The sequence below is a fragment of the Felis catus genome, chromosome B1, assembly GCF_018350175.1.
Source record: "Felis catus isolate Fca126 chromosome B1, F.catus_Fca126_mat1.0, whole genome shotgun sequence".
Taxonomy (NCBI): domain Eukaryota; kingdom Metazoa; phylum Chordata; class Mammalia; order Carnivora; family Felidae; genus Felis; species Felis catus.
Window position 1 is genome coordinate 80,827,882 of NC_058371.1, and position 25,033 is coordinate 80,852,914.

At 39.8% G+C, this 25,033-nt stretch overlaps 1 protein-coding gene across 3 annotated transcripts in view; it reads left to right on the forward strand.

Annotated features, from left to right (window-relative positions):
- The window catches only part of SLC10A7 (solute carrier family 10 member 7), a 256,637-nt gene that overhangs the window by 201,400 nt on the left and 30,204 nt on the right, over positions 1-25,033 (forward strand). For all 3 annotated transcript variants that reach the window (XM_019828885.3, XM_003984966.5, XM_006930838.4), the window contains 4 exons: positions 3,196-3,279; positions 12,598-12,763; positions 13,713-13,764; positions 24,508-24,581. In XM_019828885.3, the coding sequence (XP_019684444.1) occupies positions 3,196-3,279; positions 12,598-12,763; positions 13,713-13,764; positions 24,508-24,581 (376 nt within the window). The remainder of the gene's footprint in view (positions 1-3,195; positions 3,280-12,597; positions 12,764-13,712; positions 13,765-24,507; positions 24,582-25,033) is intronic.

The window sequence follows — 25,033 nt, forward strand, 5'->3', positions numbered from 1 at the left end:
CTGACAAAGTGGGAAGCTCCTCTAACCTGTGTTCCCAACCAAGTAGACCAGAGATCATAGACCTTTTAGAGGACAAAGGGACTTTGGAGATCACCTTTTCTATTGCCTTCTAGGAACACAACCCTTCTAAACATTGAACATGTACGTGGTCTATTATGTGATGGATGGAGAAATTAAAATATATAACAAATTTTAAAGCTAAAGCTGACGTGAATTTTCCTTTACCTCTCTTATCTCCAAATGCAATCTTTTAGATAGAATTGGGATTAAAAATAACCCCCAAATTAACTTAATAAATGAAGTGATGTTTTAACTTTTCTCTATTTGATCTCTGGGGTTACTGCTCTCCAGCAATACTTTTTTGTTAGACAAGCAAGCCTTCCAGTGTAGGAGAACTATGATCACAGAGTAGATTTGGCTGAAGAGTTGCTTGAACGTGTTTGAGAAGCATAGCCAATTTCACATCATAAGGCAAGTATTAGAGGTGTTAATTACAAGTCATTTCTGCCTGGACCTCAGTTTTCACTGAGAATGGGATTCCAAGTCTTTCAGGGGTAGGATTCTATTAAGTTTTAGGTCTTTCCCTCCAGAGCAGCATTAAGGAGCTAAGGAAGGGCGTGGAGGAGGGCTGAGGGCAGAGAACACGCAAAGCTCACTCTACTTCTTATATGCACACACACACCTCCTTCCTTCACGTGGTTCTCATCATGTCTAGATGCCCTTTGTTTCTAGGTGCGTATTAGAATTAATTGTGTTACCAGTGATAAATAAGCAGTGGAAAAAATAATACCAGGTGATTGTATAACACCACTGATAATAAGAGGTTTTTAAAATATACTTAAGTTTTGTGTTTTTGTAACTTTAGAAAAAATACGGATATGGTTTTGAATGAGTGTGGCAGTTTTTAGCACATTATATTTACAGATTACTTCATCTTGTTAGTCGTACACAGCTTTATTATCTGCAAACTTATTATCTCTGCCAGGTATTGGGTCAATAAGCACTGGGTTTACAGAGGGAATATAGCTTGATATGATTATTCATTAAGACATTTTAAAGACACATTAAATAACAGTAGAGTTGAGATAGAAAGGGGAACAGAAGAGCACCTGGGTGGCTCAGTTGGTTGAGCATCCAGCTCTTGATTTTGGCTCAGGTCATGATCTCACAGTCATGAGATTGAGCCCCATGAGATTGAGCTCCATGGGTGCATGGAGCCTGCTTAAGATTCTCTCTCTCCCTCTGCCCCACCCCCCATGCTTGAGTGAGAGTTCTCTCTCTCCCTCTCTCTCTCCCTCTCTCTCTCTCTCTTTCTCAAGAAGGGAGGAAGGAAGGAAGGAAGGAAGGAAGGAAGGAAGGAAGGAAGGGAGGAAGGGAGGGAGGGAGGGAAACAGGGATATGTGAGATTATCTACCCATGAGATTCCAGGCAAGAATTGACAGGTTTTACTTGAAGGTTACCACCCTGAATCCTACTGCATCTCTCCAAATATTGTGAACCTTATGGATAGAGCATTGAGCTGGATGCTTTTGAACTTGAAAACTTTGTTCTTTAAATTTTATCTTTCTATTCATCCAGAGCCTCAGTTTCTCTATAAAATATATAGTTTTAAAATTTCAATTCTTACCCCAGGAGCATCTTTAGAGTTAATATTTGTGGAAAGAAGGGTATATTTGTTAAATACCTTGCACTTCAAAGACATAGTTGTTCTAAAATAGGGTGGAATTACTGGCTTTTAATACTTTGGCTTCTCATAAAAAGAGACCTCTAACATCCATGTAGCATTTAACACACCAGGAATTCCAGGTGTTCTTCACCAGTTTCACGTTTTCTGTTTGTCTGTCTTCATTTCTTTAGTTTATATTGGTTCTGGAGGAAAAGGTTAGAGACTACAGTTTTTGTGGGTTAAACTCACAGCCAGCGGTCAGTGCTGAAGCTAGTATTAAGTGAATGCAGGCCATTGGTGGGCAGAACATACATTCTTGGCATATTGAGTGCATATAGATTGGAGCCAAGGATGGGGACAGAATTTCATAAAATCCACCATGGTGTAGATAAGATTTTGGTAAGCTAGTTCATGCAGGAATTAGAAATCAGTGAAAACACTGACCCCACATCATTTCACCTGAGCTAATGACTTCATTTATCTAAACATTTCATTTGTTTCATTTGTTTTATTCTATGCCCTCATTCATTACTACCTCAAAGTCTTTCACAAAAATTATCTTTTAAAAGGTATTTCCAAGTTTAATTAAACATAGGAAATATAAAAATTGAGGTTTGGTCTGCAGGGGAAGGGTGAAAGTTCCAAGTTCCAGGGAGATTACTTGATGGCTTGAAAGAACCTGGCTGCAAAAGGGCCTCATAAAAGAGATAAACATCTATTGAACAGGCTATTGTTTGTCCATAGGGGTTTGAAAGCCAGAAGGAGGTTTCAAAAGCCATTACAAAGTTAATAGGAAGCTTGCAATTCTTGGTGGTTGAGACTAACAGTGAGTATAGGACTGTGTTTACAGATAAACACTACCTATGCTATGGACAGTAAAATCTTTATGAAGCCCAGAGTGCCATCATTAGTAAGGACGAACCAAAAAATGAGGAGGGAGGCAAAAAGAGAGATACGCTGAAACTTTGCGTTGAAAAATAATTTATGTTCCAAGAATTCCCATTTCCTAGATTTTGTGTAAGAGTAAATTTTAAAGGTATAGGAGATTCATTGGCTCTGTTTTGAAGTAGAAAAGTTAGAAACTATTTCATTTGCATGCATAGAAATGTGATCTTGATAAGAGAATAATGAGACACAGTATGTTTGTCTTAGGGATCTACAGACAAGTGAAATAGAAAGCATACAAACTGTGGATTATAGGTGAAATACGCCATGATTATGGACAGTATGAACAAAGAATGACTTTACTAATCAGCAATGTATTTAATAATAAAATTCAAGTTAATTGCAAAAACACAGTTACCATTTTCCCTCAATGGTAGTTTCCCAATAAAAATTATGTATTAAATTACTCAGTCTATTGTGTGCTAAATTCAGAAAATTAAAAGTAACTTCACTTGCTGTTTGTATGTAGCTACCCAATTTTTGGTGGCTGTGAGAGAATTCACTTACTGTGCCACTTAATTAACAGCAATATTTGGTAACCACTTCAAAGTAATTCTAACTCCTCTTATATTCTTGTTTTGCAGCTTGGCTCGTCCTCTTCTGTGCCTTTTACATCTATTTTTTCTCAGCTTTTTATGACTGTTGTGGTTCCTCTCATTATTGGACAGGTAAGGTCTCCCTCCAATTTCATCTATTCTTTTTTTGTGTGTGAATCAAATTGTGAATTCTCATGTAATGTCAGGACAACTGAGGCAAAAGATAGCCAGAGGAAGAGACAGTTAAAAGAAAATATAAGACCGTGAAACACAAGGTTTCATCAGTCACAATATACCCATATTTTTATTTCTTTATTTAATATCAATCTGCTTTGCAGAGAACTTTTTTTTTTGAAAAAAAAATTTTTTTCAACGTTTATTTATTTTTTGGGGGGACAGAGAGAGACAGAGCATGAACGGGGGAGGGGCAGAGAGAGAGGGAGACACAGAATCGGAAACAGGCTCCAGGCTCTGAGCCATCAGCCCAGAGCCCGACGCGGGGCTCGAACTCCCGGACCACGAGATCGTGACCTGGCTGAAGTTGGACGCTTAACCGACTGCGCCACCCAGGCACCCCAATGCAGAGAACTTTATATAGGGATGTCTGCACAGAATCTTGATTGTTTTAATTTATTATCTCTGCTTTGTAACTATATAGCTCGCTAAAAAATACTTAGCAAATCATTTCCTTATTCTCCTTCTGATAAAGTCTCAGCACTTATGACTATTGTTGGGGAAAAAGCATCTGGCTGTCTGGCTTCTTCACAGCTCTCTTCAATAGCAGTGATCATACTTGTGATCATGTAATTAATAAAATAAACATTTAATTCTATTAGCTCTTAAAATTAGATCTTAGAAAATTTCATTTCCTTTGTCATTCTTATTGAATTAGACTAATAGGAGAGATCCTTATATTTAACCTCTTATAGCAAGTTAATAATAAGCACATAATTGAATTATAACATGCAAATTTAAAAACACTGTAATGGAGCACAGAATTGTACTACTAAAATGAGTGAATCTCAGTGAATCTCAGGAAAACACTGTATGTTAAAAGTACAAATGTTGGTTTAAGAGCAACTAGACTCTAGTTCTTGGTTCTACTTTTTATTTGCTGTGTGACCTTGGGCAGGTCACTTTATCTCCTTAGCTCCAGGTGTATAATTTATCAAATTATATAATGATAGTACCTGTCTCAAGGAGTTGTTGTGAGGATTAAATTAAAAGTGGATGCATAGAAAGTTTTCACCATAGAGCCTGGCATCGTCATTTTCAAATTCCCTGTCAATACTAAACAAGAAGCAACTCCTTGAATTATTAACCGTAAATAATTAACTATAAATAATTTGAAATATTAACTATAAATAATGTGTTACACGTACAGACATGTAATATTTACACACTGTCTTAGCTAGGTTCTCTGGGAAACCGTGTGAGACACAGGTTGACTGGGGGAATACCCTTGGGGTGAACACCTTTGGGAAAGTAAGAAAAGTAGGACGGGGAGGAGGTGTAGGACGATGTAGTTCCAGCAAAGGCCTCTAGCTGCTCTGATCCCTCAGAGTCATCCTGTCTAAGACAAGAGTGCCCAGTCTTTATACTCTTGCACTGACTAGGCATTAGGTACTTGCTTCCCTCCACTCCCCGTGAGAGGTATAACCTTGAGAGAGTCTGCTGTCTTAGCAGCAATTCCCAAAGAGGCACTCAACTGAGATCTTTGGGACAACCAACATGCCCTGCAGATATGGGAATAAACACTTCAATCAAATGTACAGCATCCACTACATGCCCCCATTTTTTTTTTTTAACTTTCATGCTATACTTAGAAAATGGACTAAGTTTAGGGTTAAAGGGAAAGACTTAAAAGTAGTCGAAGAATACCGTTTAATTAAATATAGAATGAAGGGTGCCTGGGTAGCTTAGTTGGTTAAGCATACAACTCTTGATTTTGGCTGAGGTCATGATCCCAGGGTCGTGGGATTGAGTCCTGCTACAGGCTTCACACTGAGCATGGAGCCTGCTTAAGATTCTCTTTCTCTCTCCCTCTGCCCCCTCCCCTGCTTGTGTGCTCTATCTCTCTCTCAAAAAATTAAAAAAAAAAAAAAAAAAAAAAAATATATATATATATATATATATATACATATATATATATATATATATAATGATACTTGGAAAACTACTTCTCCTACAGTGCTGCTCACATCACAGGTATTCTGGATAAATATTATGTCCCCTGCCTAGCCCATTGTGGGGCTCAAACCCACGAACCATGAGACCATGACCTGAGCCAAAATCAAGAGTTGGCCGCTAAACTGACTGAGCCACCCAGGCTCCCCTCCCTGGTTGCTCTTTATTGTAGCACCTTGATTCCTTTCTTGACCTTTGCCACAATATATACTTACCTTTTGTTTGCTTGTTAACTGTTTGTCTCCTGCATTAGACTATAAGCTTCCTGAGTACAGGAGCCATATTTGTTTTGTTTACCATTACATACACAGACCATAGGCACCCAACAAATAAGTGTGGAATGGGTGAGCAAGGGAATGAATAGGTGAGAGTTTTGTGATCAGTAAGGGAAATGCTGTCTTAAAGAAGCATAACAGAACCCACCTGCCCTTCTCAGCTCTAGAGAGTTCAAGCTGTGGATACTGTTAGTTTAAACCCATATTTGTTTTCTCGGTTCTGAAAATAATTCCATATAACCTGAGGATCATACATTCTTTTCTTAGTGGATCTTGGAAATATCTCTGTTAATAAATGTTTGGCTTAAAACATATGGACCAAAAAACCCTTTGTCTATCTTCTAGTACCACAGTCCTTTAATGGCTTTTTTCAAAGAGGAAAACATTTATATATACCTGCCCACCTCTTGTATTCTAGTCTTAGGAATTAACAATCACACTCCCAGTCTCCAGCTTTAGAAGCCACCTTGCCTCCTCTTTTTCTGTACATCCTCACTCCCTTACATCCAGGCAGTCACTAAACGTCTCCGTTTCTGCCTCAGAAATCGTTCCGTCTGGCCTCTGGGACCTCATTCACACTGCCAGAGAGGATGCCACCACTTTGTCATCTCTCGTCTAAATTATTGCACTTTCAGAGTGTCTCTCTGCCCTAAGCCTCTTCTGATTCCCAGCCAGTGTCTTCACTGCCTCCAGGATAGCCCTAAAAAACAAATCAGATTATCTTGTTCTTCTCCTTAAAAACGCCCATTCCTTGTGTGACTCACAAAACCCTTCACAGGCTGGCCCCACCCTGCTTCCTCAGTGTCATCTCCCACCATCCCCTTCATGATGGCACGTCCCGTGCCAGGCCGCATGTGCTCCACTCTCTCACCTGCTCATGCCCCTTCACTACTCTCTGCTCTTCAAAGGCTTATGGTTCCCATCTTTTCCACCAGCAAACTGCTATTCATCCCATAAGACTCACTACATAGACGCCTTCTGGTGTGCAGTCAACCTGCTCCAACACCCCTGATCTAGACTAAATGCCAGTTCTCCCATTGTACTTGATTCATAAATTCATTAGGAGAGATTATAATTGACCTGTGAGCTTCCTAGAAGCAGAGACTCTATTAGTATATTCAATAGCACACTCAATAGTACGGTGTGAGCTGTATAAAAAGATTGGCTGAAAAAAACTTTGAACTTACCTTCATGAAACCCCCAGGCAGCTATTTTACCTAGATCTCCAGCTCTACTGGAGAAAAACACATAATTGGTCTCCTCTTGTTTCAGATTTATGACCCCAAACTTAAAATGTCACTTAACACTTCCTAGAAATCCTACTCTGCTTCTTTACAAGATTATGTCACCCTATCTTCTATTTCCAGGTCTCTTTTACTTCCCCTAATACTCTTCCACTTGCCCATTTCACTTGGGTTTCACTGACCTTTTGCTTCTGTTTCTCAAACATGCCAACTTTGATCCTGCCTTAGAAGCTTTGCACCGACTGTTCCTTCTGCTCGGAATACCTCACCTTTCACCTCCTCAGAAAGACCTTTCCTTACCCCTCCTCCAGTGGCTGCCTGGTCACAGCAGTCACTCTCATATCATCCTACTTAGTAGGGATCATTATCTCCCTCTTGTTGATTTGTTTGTTGTTTTTGCTTTCTATTTATCTTCTTAAATAGAATATAAGCTCTATGATACTGGGGACATTTTCTGCTTCTTTATCTCTGTATTTGTTTGCAATCAGTTGATTCACCTGAACTTTGTGATGTGATCTTTGAGGATCTTAGAAAGGCTCATATATACTTCTTCAGAGGAAGTAGCTGAGGCAAGGTGGTCTCATTTCTCAATTATAACTAGAGACGCCACATTATGAAAGTAAATATTTCTATTTAAATGAGATTTTTATCATTTTAAAATTAGTCTTTTTTAATCTAAAGTTTAAAATGAGATTTTTATCATTACCTTTTAAATAAACAATGGGAAGAAGAGGGAGAAGAAAAAGACCAGGAAGGGTGAGTTGAAAATATTTTCCTTCAACTTTTAGTGATGATAAAACTTTATCATTTAATTTTTTACTTTTTATATTTCTGAGAGTTAATTTAATTTTATTTTGTGTGTGTGTGTGTGTTTTCTCCATACAATACTTCTTTTCGGTTGAAATCATTATTGACTGACTGCAATGTGTCTAGAAATAAATACAATGGTGTTATTGTATATTTCTTTTTTCTTTATAAACCCTTCGATACATCTAAATCCTTGTGACAAATACTTATTTCATGCATTATACTGAGAGAGTTACAAATAAATGTTAATGAAACAGAATACCCACTGCCTTTAAAAAATACTTTTCAAAACAGCACCCTAAACCCATTTTTTTTCTGTGAACTTTTGAGGTTGGCTTTTCATAGTCTTTGGCTAAAGCTGAAGATAATGTTATTAATGCTAGTAAAACTTTGTACTTAAAAAATTATATTAGATATGAACTATTTTCATTGCTTCACTTGAATGGCTTTGAGAGAAAAGAAGCTGTTACATTATGCAGTGGGATATACTGGTAAACAGTGTTGTGATAGAAAAAACATCAGCAAACTGGGACTTGGAAATAAGAACAGCCATTATTCACCATGTACAGGCCCTGTTTCTGAGACATTTGTTTATTTAATGACTTAATCCTCCCTGTGACTACTACTATATGAGGCACAGGAAAGTTAAGGAATTTGCCCAAGATTATAAAGAAGCTCCAAAGTCTGTACCTTTAACCATTATGCTGTTGTTTCCTGAGGAGGCAGAGTTGATATTCCTGCTCATATCCCCCTGACTGACCTCTTAACATTATATGCAAGTTGTTTGGGCTCTCTGTGCCTTAGTTACGGACTGTAAACTGAGCAGGATAATATCTGCACAACTTCTCTCGTGAGACAGAAATTAAATAATACTTAAGTAGATGATGGGTGTTTACTGTTCCCATGCATTTTTATCGTTTATGCTTTTTAAGAAAGTATACAGATATTCTTAATCTACTCAATATTTAATGAAAATATTTTTAAAGAAAAGTGTTACATAATTTGGATTCGATTTTGTATACCTACCTCTACATTTCAACAGACTATTAAAGAAAACACAAAACACTTTATGAAAATATATGGATTCAGTGGAATCGAGGATAAAAATTGAAGAAACAACCTAAAGTCACCTTGAAGCAAAATAAATCTTTAAAATTCAGACTTAATATGAAAAATTATCCGTCATATATCCCCACTCAAAAATCAATTTGTAAGTATAAAGACAGAGTAGAAGGAAAAAAGCATGAAAATACCCTGGAAAAAATTGGAGAAAACTAAAATGATGAATATTACACTTCTCTGTTATCTCAGTATATTAGCATTCTTCACCTAAGACATATCTTCTCAGGTTTCCAGCTTGGAGGTCATAAAGTAATTGATATGTGGCTTCGCTTATTAGAAGTACTGGGGGTCAGATCTGAGTTTCCCTTTAACCCTTCCTGGTGTTTAATTTAAAATAAAATTAGTCAGTCAGAGAAAGACAAAAATCATATGACTTCATTCGTATGAGGACTTTAAGAGACAAAACAGATGAACATAAGGGAAGGGAAACAAAAATAATATAAAAACAGGGAGGGGGGGACAGAACAGAAGAGACTCATAAATATGCAGAACAAACTGAGGGTTACTGGAGGGGTTGTGGGAGTGGGGGATGGGCTAAATGGGTAAGGGGCACTAAAGAATCTACTCCTGAAATCATTGTTGCACTACATATGCTAACTAATTTGGATGTAAATTTTAAACAATAAAAATAAAATCAAATGAAAATGAAGAAAGTGAGACAATAAATAGCTCCTTGGGGAAGATGTTTTTCCTTCCCTCTCCATAGGGAAAAGCAAGTCAATGAGGATTTGTCAACTAATGTTGAATGTCTGAGTTTCTCTGAGCTGTGTAGAAGGTACAGATGAATTAGAATAAATTCTGAAGAAAAGCTACACCTGGCCACCTTAGGAAGATGCCTTTTCCCACCTCATCCTGACTTTCCCCACTCCCCCCTCTTCTGAGGCATCTCTGTCAGGTTGGGTTGCTATCTCTAGCAAAGGCTTGTTTCCTATAAGGTTATTAACTGTTTCTACAAGGCAAAGAAATGTGGAGAATTTTAAAATGACATGGATTCTTGACAAATGGAGGGTGATTCTGTCAAAAGTGTAAATGGCTGAATGAAGAGGAGGTTTCTCGAAGTTTATATCCAAAGCATATCTTTAAGGCATATCAACACTACTTCACCCAGTAGTTTATGAAAGGTTTTAACCCTTTTCTTGCTACATGGTACAAAAGCAGCTGCTTTGTGAACTTAATTTTAGAAGAAGATAGAAAATCTCTTTGGAGCCTGGCAAGATATAATATGGTTTACTTAGGAAACACAGACAAATATCACTATAAGACTAAAAACAGTGAAAGACAATCTGTTTTCCCCTAGGGTTATTGTTTCACTTGTGGGTCTGTCTAATTTCCAACTTTCTACTTGTTTTCTGTATCGAGATTAAGTAACTAGCGTTAGCACATTGATGTGTTTAAAAGAAAGATATTTTGGCTTAGGAGGATGCAGGACTTAGGGATCCATGTTTCTTGACATATTGAAAGAGTCCCACTATACTATGAGACTGTAAGTACTTCGTATTGAAGAAAGACATGATAGGGGCACCTGGGTGGCTCAGACGGTTGAACATCCTACTCTTGATTTTTGCTCAGGTTATGATCTCATGATTCCTGGGTTCAGGCCCCACGTCGGGCTCTGTGCTGACAGTGTGAAGCCTGCTTGGGATTCTCTTTCTCTCCCTGTCTCTCTCTCTGCTTCCCCCCACCATCCCACCCCTGCTCGGGTGTGCATTCTCTCTCAAAATAAATCAATGAACTTAAAAAAAAAAACTTGAAGAAAGATGTAATTAGGTTGACTAAGCCAAATTGCAGCTTATAAAGTCGATTGATTAGAGATTTGTCTTCTTGGTTTTTAAAATGGCTTTGACTTCAAAGTTATACCTCATTCATATTTATCTTTTTATTTTGTCAGAGAGGTCAGTGGTGGTGGAAGGAGACACTTCTACTTTGGGAACTGGGATCACACATTCTATAACTATTGCAGAGAGGACCTTTGTATCTTTAAGCACTGTATATGCAAACAAGATTGGAGGACAGCATCAGTTTCAATAACTCTGTGTAATTTCCATTTATTTTATTTCCTAAAGGAGTTGAGTTGTAAAAAACTTGAGCAACTACTAGATTTATGCTACCAAACACAACAGATTATAAAATGACCTTTTAGATGAAATCTCTGTAGTCTTCTAATAAGCAACCACCTACATGGGGACATATCTCAACATGGGGCCATCTGGGGAGCTCAAGCACTATTTTCCAAAATTTGTGTTCTAATGCATCAGTCATAACACTCTGTGACAAAACTGCTGTTACTTCTGTATACCTTACTACATTTTTTAAAAGTAGTCTCTATGCCCAATATGGGGTTTGAACTCACAACCCCCAAATCAAGAGACACATGTTCTACCAACTGAGCCGGTCAGGCATCCCTATACTGTACTACATGTTAACTTCATAGAAAGAAATGAACACCAAATCAATCACTGCGGTTTGGGATCACATCTACAAAAAGAAAAAAACATAATTTTTAAAAATAAATCCAGCTATTATTTTAATTAAAAATCTGTTTTTTAAAATATTTAACCACGATTTATCTACATACATATAAAAGACTTTCTCTTTCATTCCCACCCCACCCAACCATCGAGGTTTTGTACCTGTACTTGATTCCAACTGGTCTCCCTTTATTAATACTGGTATTTCACTTACAGAGTCCTTGAGAATGGATGAAGTCGATCTAATAGCCATTTGTCAAAAGGTTCTCTTGAGAGTAGTTTACTCTGTTCTTGAGTATCTGTGAAGGTATGCTCCATTGCGAATTAAACCTTTTTAGTCACAGAGTAGAAGATGACAGAACCCCATCAGCATTGTCAGGAGAAGTTCCCTGACCTCATTATTGCTAATGGATCATGGTAATTCAGCCTGTTGTGAAATCTCATGTTCAATTATGCAGGATAACGAGTGACTCGAAACTTAATATGTCTCAACTATAGTCCTTCTTACAGGGTTTGTTCAGCTTTTTTCAAAAGTGTACGATTTTAAATAGAGTGGTTCACTTTTATACCCAGGCAAATGTTATCCAGTTTCATATCCAGGCAATATTCAGCCTGTCCTGATTTTAAATCTCTGATTTGATTTTTAAGTAAGAGGGGATTGCTGTGTAACTTTTGTAGGAAACTTAGGACAGGTTTATTCATTTTTAAGTGTTAGTTCTGGAATTCTAAAAGCATGCAAATGGCATTTGTCTTTGGATTCACAAAAACTCTAGATATTCGGAGTTTGAATTATTTAAACTCCCACAACACATGCACTTTTGCTTTTCAAGCATGAGTTATAATTTAATTAAAAACTTCTGGTGCATTGCTTGCATTTTAAATATTAATATGTTCCATGGATCACTTTCGATTATCTACTGTCTTGAAATTCTTGAAGATGTCAGATTTTTAAGATTCCCAAAGTTGCACTTGGAATTGTCTGTTGAGGCCAAGGGGACTGTGATAATTACACACATCCATTAGGATCAGCAGAGGAGATAAACTTTGGGGAGGCTTAATGGGCATGTCTCAGTGACAGCTAGCAAAGAGCATTTGGCATGATTAAGGATGGATTTGAATGCAGTTGAAAATACACTCTCATTATGGACACCAGTGGTAGTCGCACTACAAATGTTAAATCCCCCAGAAGAAGGGTGATGTGGCAGGGAAGCTTTGAAATCCACTGTGGCCATCATCCAAATTACTCTCTTTCCTTTATGTCTTTCTGCTGTCAGAATCACTTTGTGATGCCCAGTTCAACTCTCTACGTCTTCGAAAAGAGGCAACCTGTTGATCTCTATGTTTCAGATCGTCCGAAGGTACATCAAGGATTGGCTTGAAAGAAAGAAGCCGCCTTTTGGTGCTGTCAGCAGCTGCGTGCTCCTCACGATCATCTACACAACCTTCTGTGACACATTCTCTAACCCAAATATTGACCTGGATAAATTCAGCCTTCTTCTCGTACTGTTCATAAGTAAGTTGGAAGCCAGAATATCCCTGCCAACCCCTCATTCTCCTCAGAAGCAGAGTGTAGTGATCTGTGTTAATTTGATTAGCAAGGAATACTGAGCTTCGTATTATATATGCTCAGCGGCTTTATCATAGGTATCTGTTCTTTAACAAGACATCAGTTATATATTTATGATTATGATTTAATGCCCTTTGTTTTTTGTGTCTGATTTAGAGTAGTTGATGCCAGATGAAAGAAGCCACAATATCTGTCAAATTCAAATGTTAGATGGAGCACTCTTGTGCCAATTTATTTTACTATAACTTTAAGCTAATCTTGCCCTTCACTGTGGGTTACAAGTAGGGTGTATAATATCTGATCCTATTATTTTCTAAGTATAATAATTGGCTGTATTAGTTAAAATGTGAATATTATAGCATCGTTTCTATTCAAATATATACCCAAGGTAATACCATGTCATTTTCAGAAGCAGCAGACTATGAAACGCAAGTAACTGCCAGGATCAAAAATCAACCTTTTGTTCCGTTTATCCTGTAATACCAAAGACAACTTTTGTAACTATAATACCTAAGAATCTTTTGTCATTAAGATCAATACAAGTTATTCCAAAATATATATCATACACTACTGCAGCTATGCCGTTTCCAATAAACACTCGTAGCAAAAACCAGCACTTTCTAAATCGAACAAATTAAATCAGCATGTCTTAAAGAGGGTTTCAGATTTGCAGAGTAGTAGGCATCATAATTTATATCTGTGGATACGTTCCTTCAGGAAGAACAGGTTGCATCCCACTAACCTAAATGATTCTATCAGTTTAGCAATGTATGTTTATCTTTCTAGTTGAGCTTCCATAAGTTTCAGATAAAACTAAGCAGACCAGTAAATAAGCTACAGATATTTTTATAGCCCTAATTTAGATTCAATTTTTTTTGTTTTTTTTCTTCTTCAGTATTTTCTATTCAGCTGAGTTTTATGCTTTTAACCTTCCTCTTTTCAACAAGGTAAGTGATACAATATCTCTGGTGGTTGTTGGTTTTCTAAGTGACAAATCGTGCTATTTACTTGGCTTCTATGCCACTCTGCTGTTCTGGCTTTTCTCCTACCTCCTGGACATTCCGGCTTGCTCCTGCCACCCTCAGGTTGTAGACCTTCCCGAAGAGCTTGTCGGTAGCCCTTGTATCATCTATTCACGTCACGTGCTTAGGCAGCCTCCTCCATTCTGCTGGCTCGAGCTGTCAGCCTCCTGATGATGGTTTTCAAGGCGGGACCTCCCATTTGGATGTTTTTCCTCAGTTCCAGCACTATTTATCACTCACCGTTTAGATATTTTCACCTGTCTTAACAAGACCTCAGTGTCAAGCTATTCTAAATGGAATGAATTTTCCCCCCAGTACTTCCTCTTTCTCTCTCATTTGTTCATTTTTAATGGGATCACCATCCACAGAATCTCTCAGACTGGAATCTTTTGCATCCTTATTTTTTAAATGTCTTGATCCTACCTGTGTGATATTGTTTGTGCTCCTAGAGCCACTTCCCTAATTCAGGCTCTTGTTGCCTATTTTCTCCCTAGACTATTGCAGTGGATGTCTTATAGGTATCTTCATTTCTAAAGTGAACTTGTCTTATGCATTTTGTACTGATTCTAGTAACTCAGAGTTCTGTGGATAGCTCTTATCGGAGATCTTTGATGATTCCAGTGCCTATAGAATGAAGTTCATTTTGGGGAGCTAAGTGAACCACTACCAACATTCATGCTGTATAAGCTTCAGGTTGTGGTAAAATCTTTGCTGTTTCTTAGAGGAACCTCAAGCATTCTCATTTCTGTCCCTTGCTTAGGCTATCCTCATTAAATTGGTCTCTGTGTCCTGGCCCATCTTTCTTGTTCTTAAAGGCTCACCTCTAATGTAGCTTCTTACACTAGTATTGTATATTCAACAGACATTACTTAAGCCCTCAGTATGAGAAAGTTACCATAGTGAATACCACAAAGAAGAGATGATTCTGATCTTGCATGAGTTTGCAGACTAGATATACGTACTCTTAGTGGATGGACAGTGAGCCATCCTGAAGTCACTTCAAGAAGGCACTTCCAAAGAGAGTGGTGGAGCAAGGCTTCATGGAAGAGATGGGATTTGGCATGAGTTATAAAGAATGGCTAAGTATTCAGCAAACCAACATGCAGAGAGGGGGTTCTTGGTGGGGAAAAAACCAATAATGCAAATGTGGACACACACACACACACACGGTGGGACAATGGGAGTAGAAAAAGACTGAAAAATAGGGGCACCTGGGTGGCTCAGTCAGTTAAGTGTCCAACTCTTGATTTCAGCTCAGGTCATGATCTCACAGTTTGTGGGATTGAGCCCTTTGTTAGGCTCTCCACTGACAATGTGCAGCCTGCTTGGGGCTCTCTCCCTCTCTCTCTGCCCCTATCCTGCTTGCACTTTCTCTCTCTCCTTCTCTCTCTCTCTCTCAAAAAAAAAAAAAAAAAAAAAGATTAAGTAATAATAGTAACTAGAGGGTCAGACTTAGGCCAGACTGCCAGGTGATGGCAGTAAGTTGCCATGAGGAAAAAGACAAGTGCCATGTCTTTGAGGCCTGAAACAGTGTCAGAGCCGTGGAGGGTTCAGGCTTCACATTAGGCACTTGGCTCTTACAGCACTTGGTACAGCACGAGGCTGGCTGATTGTAAACAGTCAATAAAAATTTATTGATTGGTGTAATTTGAACCATTTTCCCTAGCTTGTGGTTGTGATTTATAAAGTAAGAGTAAAGCCTGGAGCCATTAAGGCACCGAGAAAATGGGACTTAATTGGGTAAGTCTAGGAGTAGGAGCTATTTTAAAGTTCTTTTGTAAATGATTTGTTATGTCATCCTAGAAAAGATGTTTGCCTTTCCCCAGCTGTTTGTTTCCTGATCCTTGTGGCAGAAGTAATAATCAGACGCACTTATTCATTCTATCCCATCAGACTGGGGAGGATGCATATATCCTGTCAGTGACTGAAAACATCTTGCAAAGCACAGAGTAGCCACTACAGGAATTGCTGAAGGAGGAGTGGGGCTGGGAATGGTGTGACAAGTGGTTGAATTAAAACTGAGAATTTTCAGTATGGAGTAGACTGGATTTTCATAAGGCCTTGGGGTTTTAAGACCCTTTCTTTCTGCCTTCAATGAAGTTCTGTTGCATTTTGAAACTGCCTGACCCACTGTCAGAATGCACATTCTTTGATAAACAGCAGAATAGGGAGTGGCTATAATCCTGCTCCTCAGTAAAATGATTGTATACCCCCAAAGCATTCCATTAGGATTTGGGGAATTTTCAATTGAACAAAATTTAGAAGATGGTTTTTACTTTTTTTTTTCCCCCTTCACTATAGGAGACTTCATTGTGCCTAAGGATTTTATTGGAGGAATGAAAGATACCAATGGTTATTGAGCCCTGCTCTGTGCCAGGCACTGTGCTAGGGACAATGCATATGTTCTTTCATGTAAGTCTGACAGCAAAGACTATGATACTCTACATTTTTATTGATATTTTGCTGATGAGGCCCCATACATAAGAGTAGTTTAGTTTAATAACTTGCCTAAAATCAGATTTTAGTAGTTTTTTTTTTCCTTTTTCAAAGTTTATTTATTTTGATAGGGAGAGAGCACAAGCGGAGGAAGGGCAGAGAGAGGGAAAGAGAGAGAATCCCAAGCAGGCTCCGCACTGTCAGCACAGAGTGTGACGCGGGGCTCGATCTCAAAAACCATGAGATCATGACCTGAGCCAAGATCAAGAGTCGGATGCTTAACCAACTGAGCCACCCAGGCGCTCCAAGATTTTAGTAGTTTAATAAAAGATGGCAAATAGTACATGTAGAATTGAAATCCATTGCCATTGGCCATTTGCCCATACTTTTTCCTCTGCACTAAACTACTTCAGTTACTTTTAAAATTCGTAAGTGCTTGCTTTGGTTAGGGAATTGGTAGATGGTATTTAACTGGATTCTTCCAGTTCACTCATACAAACAAATTAGTCAAAGACACCAGGGGTTTAAACTCAGGCCCACCAGTTTATACTCTATTGAGTTTCATTTTCTCTTCCTCCTTTTTATTCGTTTCTACTTAAAATTAGTAAAAGTAGCCTGTGGTTTCTTTTTCATCTATTTCTTACCAACTTACTAAATCTAAAACCAGATATCAAGAGACAAAAATCTCAACATGGACATCAGTCTGTCTTTTTTTTCTCTTAAGTGTATTTATTTTGAGAGAGAGAGTGGGGGGGGGGGAGGAGCAGAGAGAGAGAGGGAGAGAGAGAATTCAAAGCAGGCTCCACACTGTCAGCGCAGAGCTCAATGCGGAGCTCGATCCCACGAACCGTGAGATCATGACCTGAGTCCAGATCAAGAGTGGGGCATTTCACCACCTGAGCCACCCAGGCACCCTCCTGGTCTGTCTTTTTTGGTATACTGCATGCTACTGACCCCTGATGATGTAAGGTTAGCATAAACCAGGAGACACCCAGCCTGGAAAATTCAACTTTCTTACAACACTCCTCCCACCTGGTTAACATTTCTTAGATTTACTGACCTGACGTGTTAACCATTCTAGTGTCTGGAAAGTACACTTCTACTTTGAGTATTTAAAATAACATTTGAGAAAAATAAATAAAATAAAATAAAATAAAATAAAATAAAATAAAATAAAATAAAATAAAAGAACATTTGAGAGTTACTATGCTGTGTTCTTATTTATCTGTCCACAAAATAATGTCAGGGTTAAAAATTCCAATTCTGGAGTCAGACAGACATGAGTTTCAATCCTGTTTAATAACTCTGTGATTTCTGTCATTCCTCATTTATAAATGGAGATAGTATTAGTGCCTACCTCGTAGGGTCATTTTGTGAATTGGATAATGCACTCACGAAGTCCTCATCCTAATTCCTAGCATACAGTAAGTGTTCAATGAATGTTAGCAACTGTCGAATATTTATTGTACCAAACTAATTTATCTATACTGTTTCAAAAACTAACAATGGAAGAGAAGAAATTAGCATTTCTAGCTTTGTAACACATTCTCTTTGGCATTACACTGTCACAGATGCTGGGGAATGAGAGCCGATTCATCATACCAATAGCAGCTGTCCATAGTACCCTAAGCTTTCTGCAACTTTGGGAAGCTGTCACGGTATTTAAAAAAATGTTGAAAAGGGGCGCCTGGGTGGCGCAGTCGGTTAAGCGTCCGACTTCAGCCAGGTCACGATCTCGCGGTCCGTGAGTTCGAGCCCCGCATCAGGCTCTGGGCTGATGGCTCGGAGCCTGGAGCCTGTGTCCGATTCTGTGTCTCCCTCTCTCTTTGCCCCTCCCCCGTTCATGCTCTGTCTCTCTCTGTCCCAAAAATAAATAAAAACGTTGAAAAAAAAATTAAAAAAAAATGTTGAAAAGGTTGGAAAAAGAAAGCAGTAATTATGAGCCTTTAAAAAAATATGTAAAAGACAGTTTGGAAAGCTGATAACTAGAGTAACAGAAACCCAGAGTATCACTAGAGTGACAAAAGAAACCATAAAGAAAGGGGGGGAAAAAGAAGCAAATATTTGAATATTTGTATAGGTGTTTTCACCCTTATCAGTACATTTTTAATTGGATGTCTCAAACGGCCTCTCATTGTAGCCAGGACGGAGGGATGGAGGGACGGAGGTAGGGACGGAGCGTATAGTAGGAAGGAGCTAGGGACGGAGGGAAGGAAGACAAGTATTAGTATTAACAGTAAGTCTTACCATTTCACACGTGAGGCACTAAGCCACAGAGCTCTGGGTAACTTGTTTAGTGGCACACAGCTAATGACAGATGAGGTCTTCTCCTAAAATTAAGTGAAGATAAAACACAAGTACAGAGGTTAACAAAGGAAAGTATTTCACATGGAAGTTTCCTCCTCTAAAACACAGTGAGCTTAGATGGAACTCCCTCAGAGGACCTTTTCTGCTCCACATTCTGCGATTCTACTAGTAAAACCTTCTGACATGTTCTCCTTTGTGAGTACTGCAGAGAAAGGCAAGATAAATATTATGTGGAAAACACTGATTGAAAGCTCTGTAAGAGAGAATAAGAAGACCAATTGGGAAGAAAAGGAAATAAACAGCTCAAGGGAAGCCGAAGTGATCAAAAGAATTATAAAAACGGGATAAAAAGAAAATCAGTATTAAAAAGAGAGAAGGTAGAGTTAGAAAATAAATAGTAATGGGATTCCTTTCAAGAGTGTGAGCGGACACAATAGAGATGTTAATCACTGAAAATAATTGTAGTCTTTGCCACTTAAACATAACGCACATTTACTTAAGGGTGCTTCATTTTTCTGGATGGCGTCTTCTGCCATGAAGTTGCCCCTTGACAGGGCGTGGCTGAAGGAAGGTTACTGACCAAGATAGCTGCCCTCATCCACCAAGTTCTGTGGTGGGTTTTGTTTTCGTTTCTTTAATTTCCTTTGCCGAAGGCGAACTTGTCTCTGATTCGGAGCAGCCTACTTGCTAGGTGTGTATGACTCTAGAGAAGTTAGTTACCCTCTTTGTGCCTCAGATTCCCCTTTCAGAAAAGCAGCCGATGATAACACCCTCTACCTTATAAGGCTGTTCTGATAAGATGGAAATACTGGGAGTAACGTGCTCTGGAAAACGCTCCGTGCTGCCCGCTGTGGTGATTTATGGGCACCATCGTCTTCCTCGTCACGAATGGAGGCTTCAGTGAGCACCTGCTCTGTCGGCTTTCCCCAAGACCTGTGATGTGGAGCAGTTTCTTTCCAGAGAGTATTTAGGGAGAATATTGGTTCTTACCCTTAAACGGTTCACTTTGATGTGCTGACACCCCCTCCCCGCTGACGCACCCTGTGTCCGTAGAATGACAGGGCGGCGTTCCATCTCCCATCAGGCCGGAAACCTCCGCATGCAGGCCTGGCTTCAGCCACCTTACCCGGAGCAGGACAAGTAAGCAGGTCTCGCCACGCCGTAAGTGCTGTTGTTCTAACGAACGTCAGCCAACGCCAGGTTAAATCGGAGCCTTCTTGGCCAGAGAGATTTGGCACACTGGGAACGTGCGATAGCCTGGAAAAGAGCATGATATGAAGCAGAACCAAGTTCACTAAAGGCGAAGTATATTGCCGGACTTTACCGGAAAAAACCAAACTGCATAGTCCACATGCAGCAGCAATGGGTTGGCAACAAAGGCAGCAACAGACCAAAAAGGCCTTTGTAGCGTGACCAACACCATAAGCGTCGCTGGAGAACAGCCCCAAACTAGGTGGTTTGTTGTGTCACATGTTCCGCAAGCACAGGTGGGCAGTCGTCCCTGTGGAAAGTTTCTATTCGTTGTGAACTGACTATATTTCCTACTCCTCAGTCTGCCCATTTCAAGTTTTCCTAACTTCTTCGGTTCCCAGGCTTCAGTATTAGCTCAGACTCTCTGGATGAGCAAAGTGCCTCATGCTTTATTTACAAAGAACATGAAATCTCTGACATAAGTTGCCTCCACTTTCCCATTCTCTACAAGAAATTTTTCCGTATTTCCTGCTCAGCTTGTCTTCTTTAGTGTCCATTCATGGGCTGGGAAATAGCCCCTCTCAGGCTCGCCCCACAGCCTGGTCCTCTTAGGCCTCTCTGAAGACCTGGTTTCATCAGTTGTTTCTACCCACCGCGTCATCCTTCTCTCTGCATGGTCATGTTCAAATTCCCATGACCCTTTCCTTCTCTTCCCCAGATTTCTTGAAAACATGGTGCCCTGTCACTAATGCAAATTCTGTTCACTCAACTCCTTGGCCTCCTCCCCAGACCCCGTTGGGCCACCTGTTCTGTTCCCTATTTCCATTTATGCCCTCGTGTTCCTCTTAGTCCTATGTGCTCAAAGCTTATCATTTCTCTTTCATTCCTCCTCCTCTCTCAAAGCAACAGTAACAATAAAAATATCAGCTAGCAGGGGTGCCTGGGTGGCTCAGTCGGTTAAGTGTCCAACTTCGGCTCAGGTCATGATCTCATAGTTCATGAGTTCGAGCCCCGCGTCAGGCTCTGTGCTGACAGCTCAGAGCCTGGAGCCTGCTTCGGATTCTATGTCTCCCTCTCTCTCTTTGCCCCTCCCCCACTCATGTGCACGCGCACGCGCTCTCTCTCTCTCTCCCTCTCTTTCTCTCTGTCTCTCAAAAATAAATGAAAACCTTAAAAAAAAAATATATCAGCCAGCATGTGTTAAACACTTGTGATGTGCCAGATTCTTAACGAACATTGGTATTTATCCTCCCCTCAGGAGCTGGCAGTATTATCCCTATTTTATATATAAGGAAAAGGGTGGTCTGGATTGAAATTCAAGTGCGTCTGCCCCCAAAGTGTGTGCTTTTAAGCTGCCGGGAGGAAATATTTCACAGAAGTCAACATTTGACAAGTTCTTTTATTTCTGTCTGCATGTCTCTTACCACCATCTCTGCAGTCACGGTGATTCTTCAGGCCCTTACAGCCTTCTGCTTCCTGCCTAGCCTCATCATTGCCAGTCTTATACCACACTGAGTGGTTACTCCTCCCATCTCCTTAGCCCGTCTTGTCAAGTCCACACTCATGGTCACAGCCATCGTCCCTTCATACAAGTCAGCCTGAAGACTGCTCTTTGCCAGCTGCCCCCTGGACTCCCTTACCTAAAATACACACCGCCACGTATCTAAACCTGACCTTTAAAGCCCAGCTCAATTGTAATTTCCTTCAAGAAGGTTCTCTGTGTGCTCCATCATTATCCCCTATTCCCTGCCAAGCTTGAGATAATCTTTTTTTGGTGCCATAATCCTCCCACCCCCTCTTTTTCTCTTTCTCAATCCCCCTCTCTTAAAAAAAAAGATAGATAGATAGATAGATAGATAGATAGATAGATAGATAGATAGAGGCACTTGGGTGGATCAGTCTGTTAAGCATCTGACCCTTTGTTTCAGCTCATGTCATGATCTCACGGTTCGTGAGTTTGAGCCCTGCATTGGGCTCTGCGCTGACAGTGCAGAGCCTGCTTGGGGTTCTGTCTCTCTGACCTTCCTATATCTCTCTCTGTCTCAAAATAAATAAACTTTAAAATATACATATACAGGGGTGCCTGGATGGCTCAGTCAGTTAAGCATCCAACTTCAGCTCAGGTCATAATCTCACAGTTGTGGGTTCGAGCCCCGCGTTGGGCTCTGTCCTGACAGCTCAGCTCAGAGCCTAGAGCCTGTCTCCCTCTCTCTCTGCCCCTTCCCCATTCTCTCTCTCTCTCTCTCAAAAATAAACATTTAAAAAATTTAAATATATATATGCATATGCATATGCATATCTGTGCTCCTTTCCTCCATGCATTGACAGAACCTTACACAGCTGCTTTCATGTTAGGCCTACATGATGAACAAAGGAATCAAGGAATATGTCAGCCATGTAGTTCAATGTTTAAAAATAAGAGTGTTGGGGCGCCTGGGTGGCGCAGTCGGTTGAGCGTCCGACTTCAGCCAGGTCACGATCTCGTGGTCTGTGAGTTCGAGCCCCGCAGCAGACTCTGGGCTGATGGCTCGGAGCCTGGAGCCTGTTTCCGATTCTGTGTCTCCCTCCCTGTCTGCCCCTCCCCCGTTCATGCTCTGTCTCTCTCTGTCCCAAAAATAAATAAACGTTGAAAAAAAAAATTTTTTTTAATAAATAAATAAAAATAAATAAAAATAAAAATAAGAGTGTTATCACAATTTAAATATGAAAATAAAATGTGGAAACAGTAAGGTCATCTTATTATACTCAAGTGATACACATCTGTGGAGAATCCTCCACTGAGGTGAGACGCCAAAAAGTCAGTTTGGGAAGTTGTTATCCAAAAAGAGCTGGAGGTAAGACTAGTTAGTTAGGAAGCGTGAGCACGCATGGCTTTCAGAGGGGAGAAAACCAAAGGCCCATTTCCACATTCTCTTAACCTGTGCCCAGGGGACGAGGAAGAGAAGGCCCTTCTCCCCTCCAGTGAGTATATAACAAAGAAATCAGGATACATGGATGGATTTAGAGAGGATTTTTCTCCCAACGAAAGTTATATGCGAGGATGAGGTTACTAAGGAAAGGGGTGAGATTGCTTTACTTTAGAGATCCTTAAAAATTGGATAGACTGTTAGATCTGCAACTGTACACACAGAGTCAGGTTCTGGAGCATTTTCCATTTGCTAACTCATTCCATTTGTCTCAGTTCAGGGCAGGGAATGAATAGACTTACTGTACCTCAAATCCTGATGATTCTGCAGGAAGGAGTAGTTTCTAACATATCAAGCATAATGATAATAATAATATAATAATAATATTAGTAAAATAACATTTCTTTTAGCATCTGGTTCTCTAAATCTTTATATTCTAAAATGGAAAATCTGAAAATTGATATTCACCAGTACTGTCCTCCATAACATTAAATGGATTTTGGCTAAGTGAGATTTATTTTTAAATGCTTGATCTATTACATACCAATAGTAGAACACGGCCATTAAGAGCATAGGCGCAGAAGCCAGACTTGATTTCAATCCTGGCCATGTCACTTACTAGCTCTAGGGTCCTGGGTAAGCTACACACCTCCTGGGTGCCTCAGTCTTCTCATCTGTATGTGGGATATTGTGTCGCCTACCTTATGGGGTAGCTGTCTTCAAATGTGCACACCTTAGAGGAGTATCTGATACACAGTCACTGCTCAAGGAATGAAAACTTACTATTTTTGCTAAAGCATATGATGTTTCGTTTTTGTTCATAGCATGTATTCATCAAAAGGTTATGTTTGCTGCCAGAAAGGTATGCTCCTTCTTGAGGGAAGCAGTTGCGGAGATACATTAACGCTTTCGAGCCACTGGAATTACTGTCAAGTGATAGCCTCGTAACTTTGCTAAGGGAGTTCCCTGCTGCATGATTTTCACAAAGCCCTGCACCACAGCCTGACTATGTATGTGATCTTTGGAGACCTCCACCACATATTTTTGTAGAGCAACTCTATTTCTAATAACCAATAACTAGATACAGTCCAGCTGTCCTTCCATAGGTGAATGGTTAAACAAATTAGGCTACATACATATCATGGGATACTAGTTAGCAATAAAAGGAACAAACTTTTTTTTTAATGTTTATTTATTTTTGAGAGAGAGACAGAGAGACAGAGAGACAGAGAGAGCGCTAGTGGAGGAGTGGCACGGAGAGAGGGAGACACAGAATTCGAAGCAGGCTCCAGTCTCTGAGCTGTCAGCACAGTGCCTGACGTGGGGCTCAAATTCCTGGACCACGAGATCATGACCTGAGCCGAAGTCGGATGCTTAACCGACCGAACCACCCAGGTGCCCCAGGAACAAACTCTTGATACACACAACAACTTGGATGAATGTCTAGGGAATTATGCTGTGAAAAAAGCCAGTCCCAAAAGGTTATGTACCATATGATTCCACATACAGAACATTTGAAATGAAAAAAGTTTTGAACAGTTTGGGGTTGCCAGAGGATAGGCATGAGGGATGGGGAGAGAATCATGGGGGAGCTGGGAGAGGTGGTGTCCCCCACATAGTTTTAAGACCTTTTTTCATGGGTAAATGACTCAGGAATGATTCGCTAAAAACAAATTCAGACACGTCTGTACATTTGGGGATAGAATCACTTCTGTCACCAGGACTGATCAAAAGATGTTAACATGAAGGTAGGTACTACATCTGATTTAGGATGTGTTTAAGTAGGCTTTTTACGCACGTATTTGTAAAATACTCTTTTTGCCCCTAGGAATAATTCGGGTTTCACACCAGCAGACACTGTGGCTATCATTTTCTGTTCTACACACAAATCCCTCACACTGGGTAAGTGATTCACAGAGTCGAAAACCAACTTTTTAACCAATATTACCCTCAGTTACATCTTACGATTTTAACATTTAAGCATTTCTTCAAATTAACTGGAATGGAGTATTATACACTGTGTTACATAAAGAACAATAGCAAGATGAGGACGGGTCGTTGCTCTGAAATACCATTATTTGGTTGGACCAGTTTTTGAAGGCCTAAATTTAATGGTGTGGGACTTAACTTAATTTGTAATTATGTTTTTGATTCTCATAAAAGGTTTTCAAAGTAGTGTGTTAACATTAAAAGCCGGGGAAGGAGGAAGTAGGAATGGGGGGAAGGAGAAGACTTTCTTCTGAAAAGGAATGGGCAAAAACTTAGCTTTGGAAAGCTCTAGAGTTGCCCCTGGAAAAGTTAACTTACTTTTTTGGAAGATTGGAGGAAGGTAGAAATATTCTTACCCTAATCTG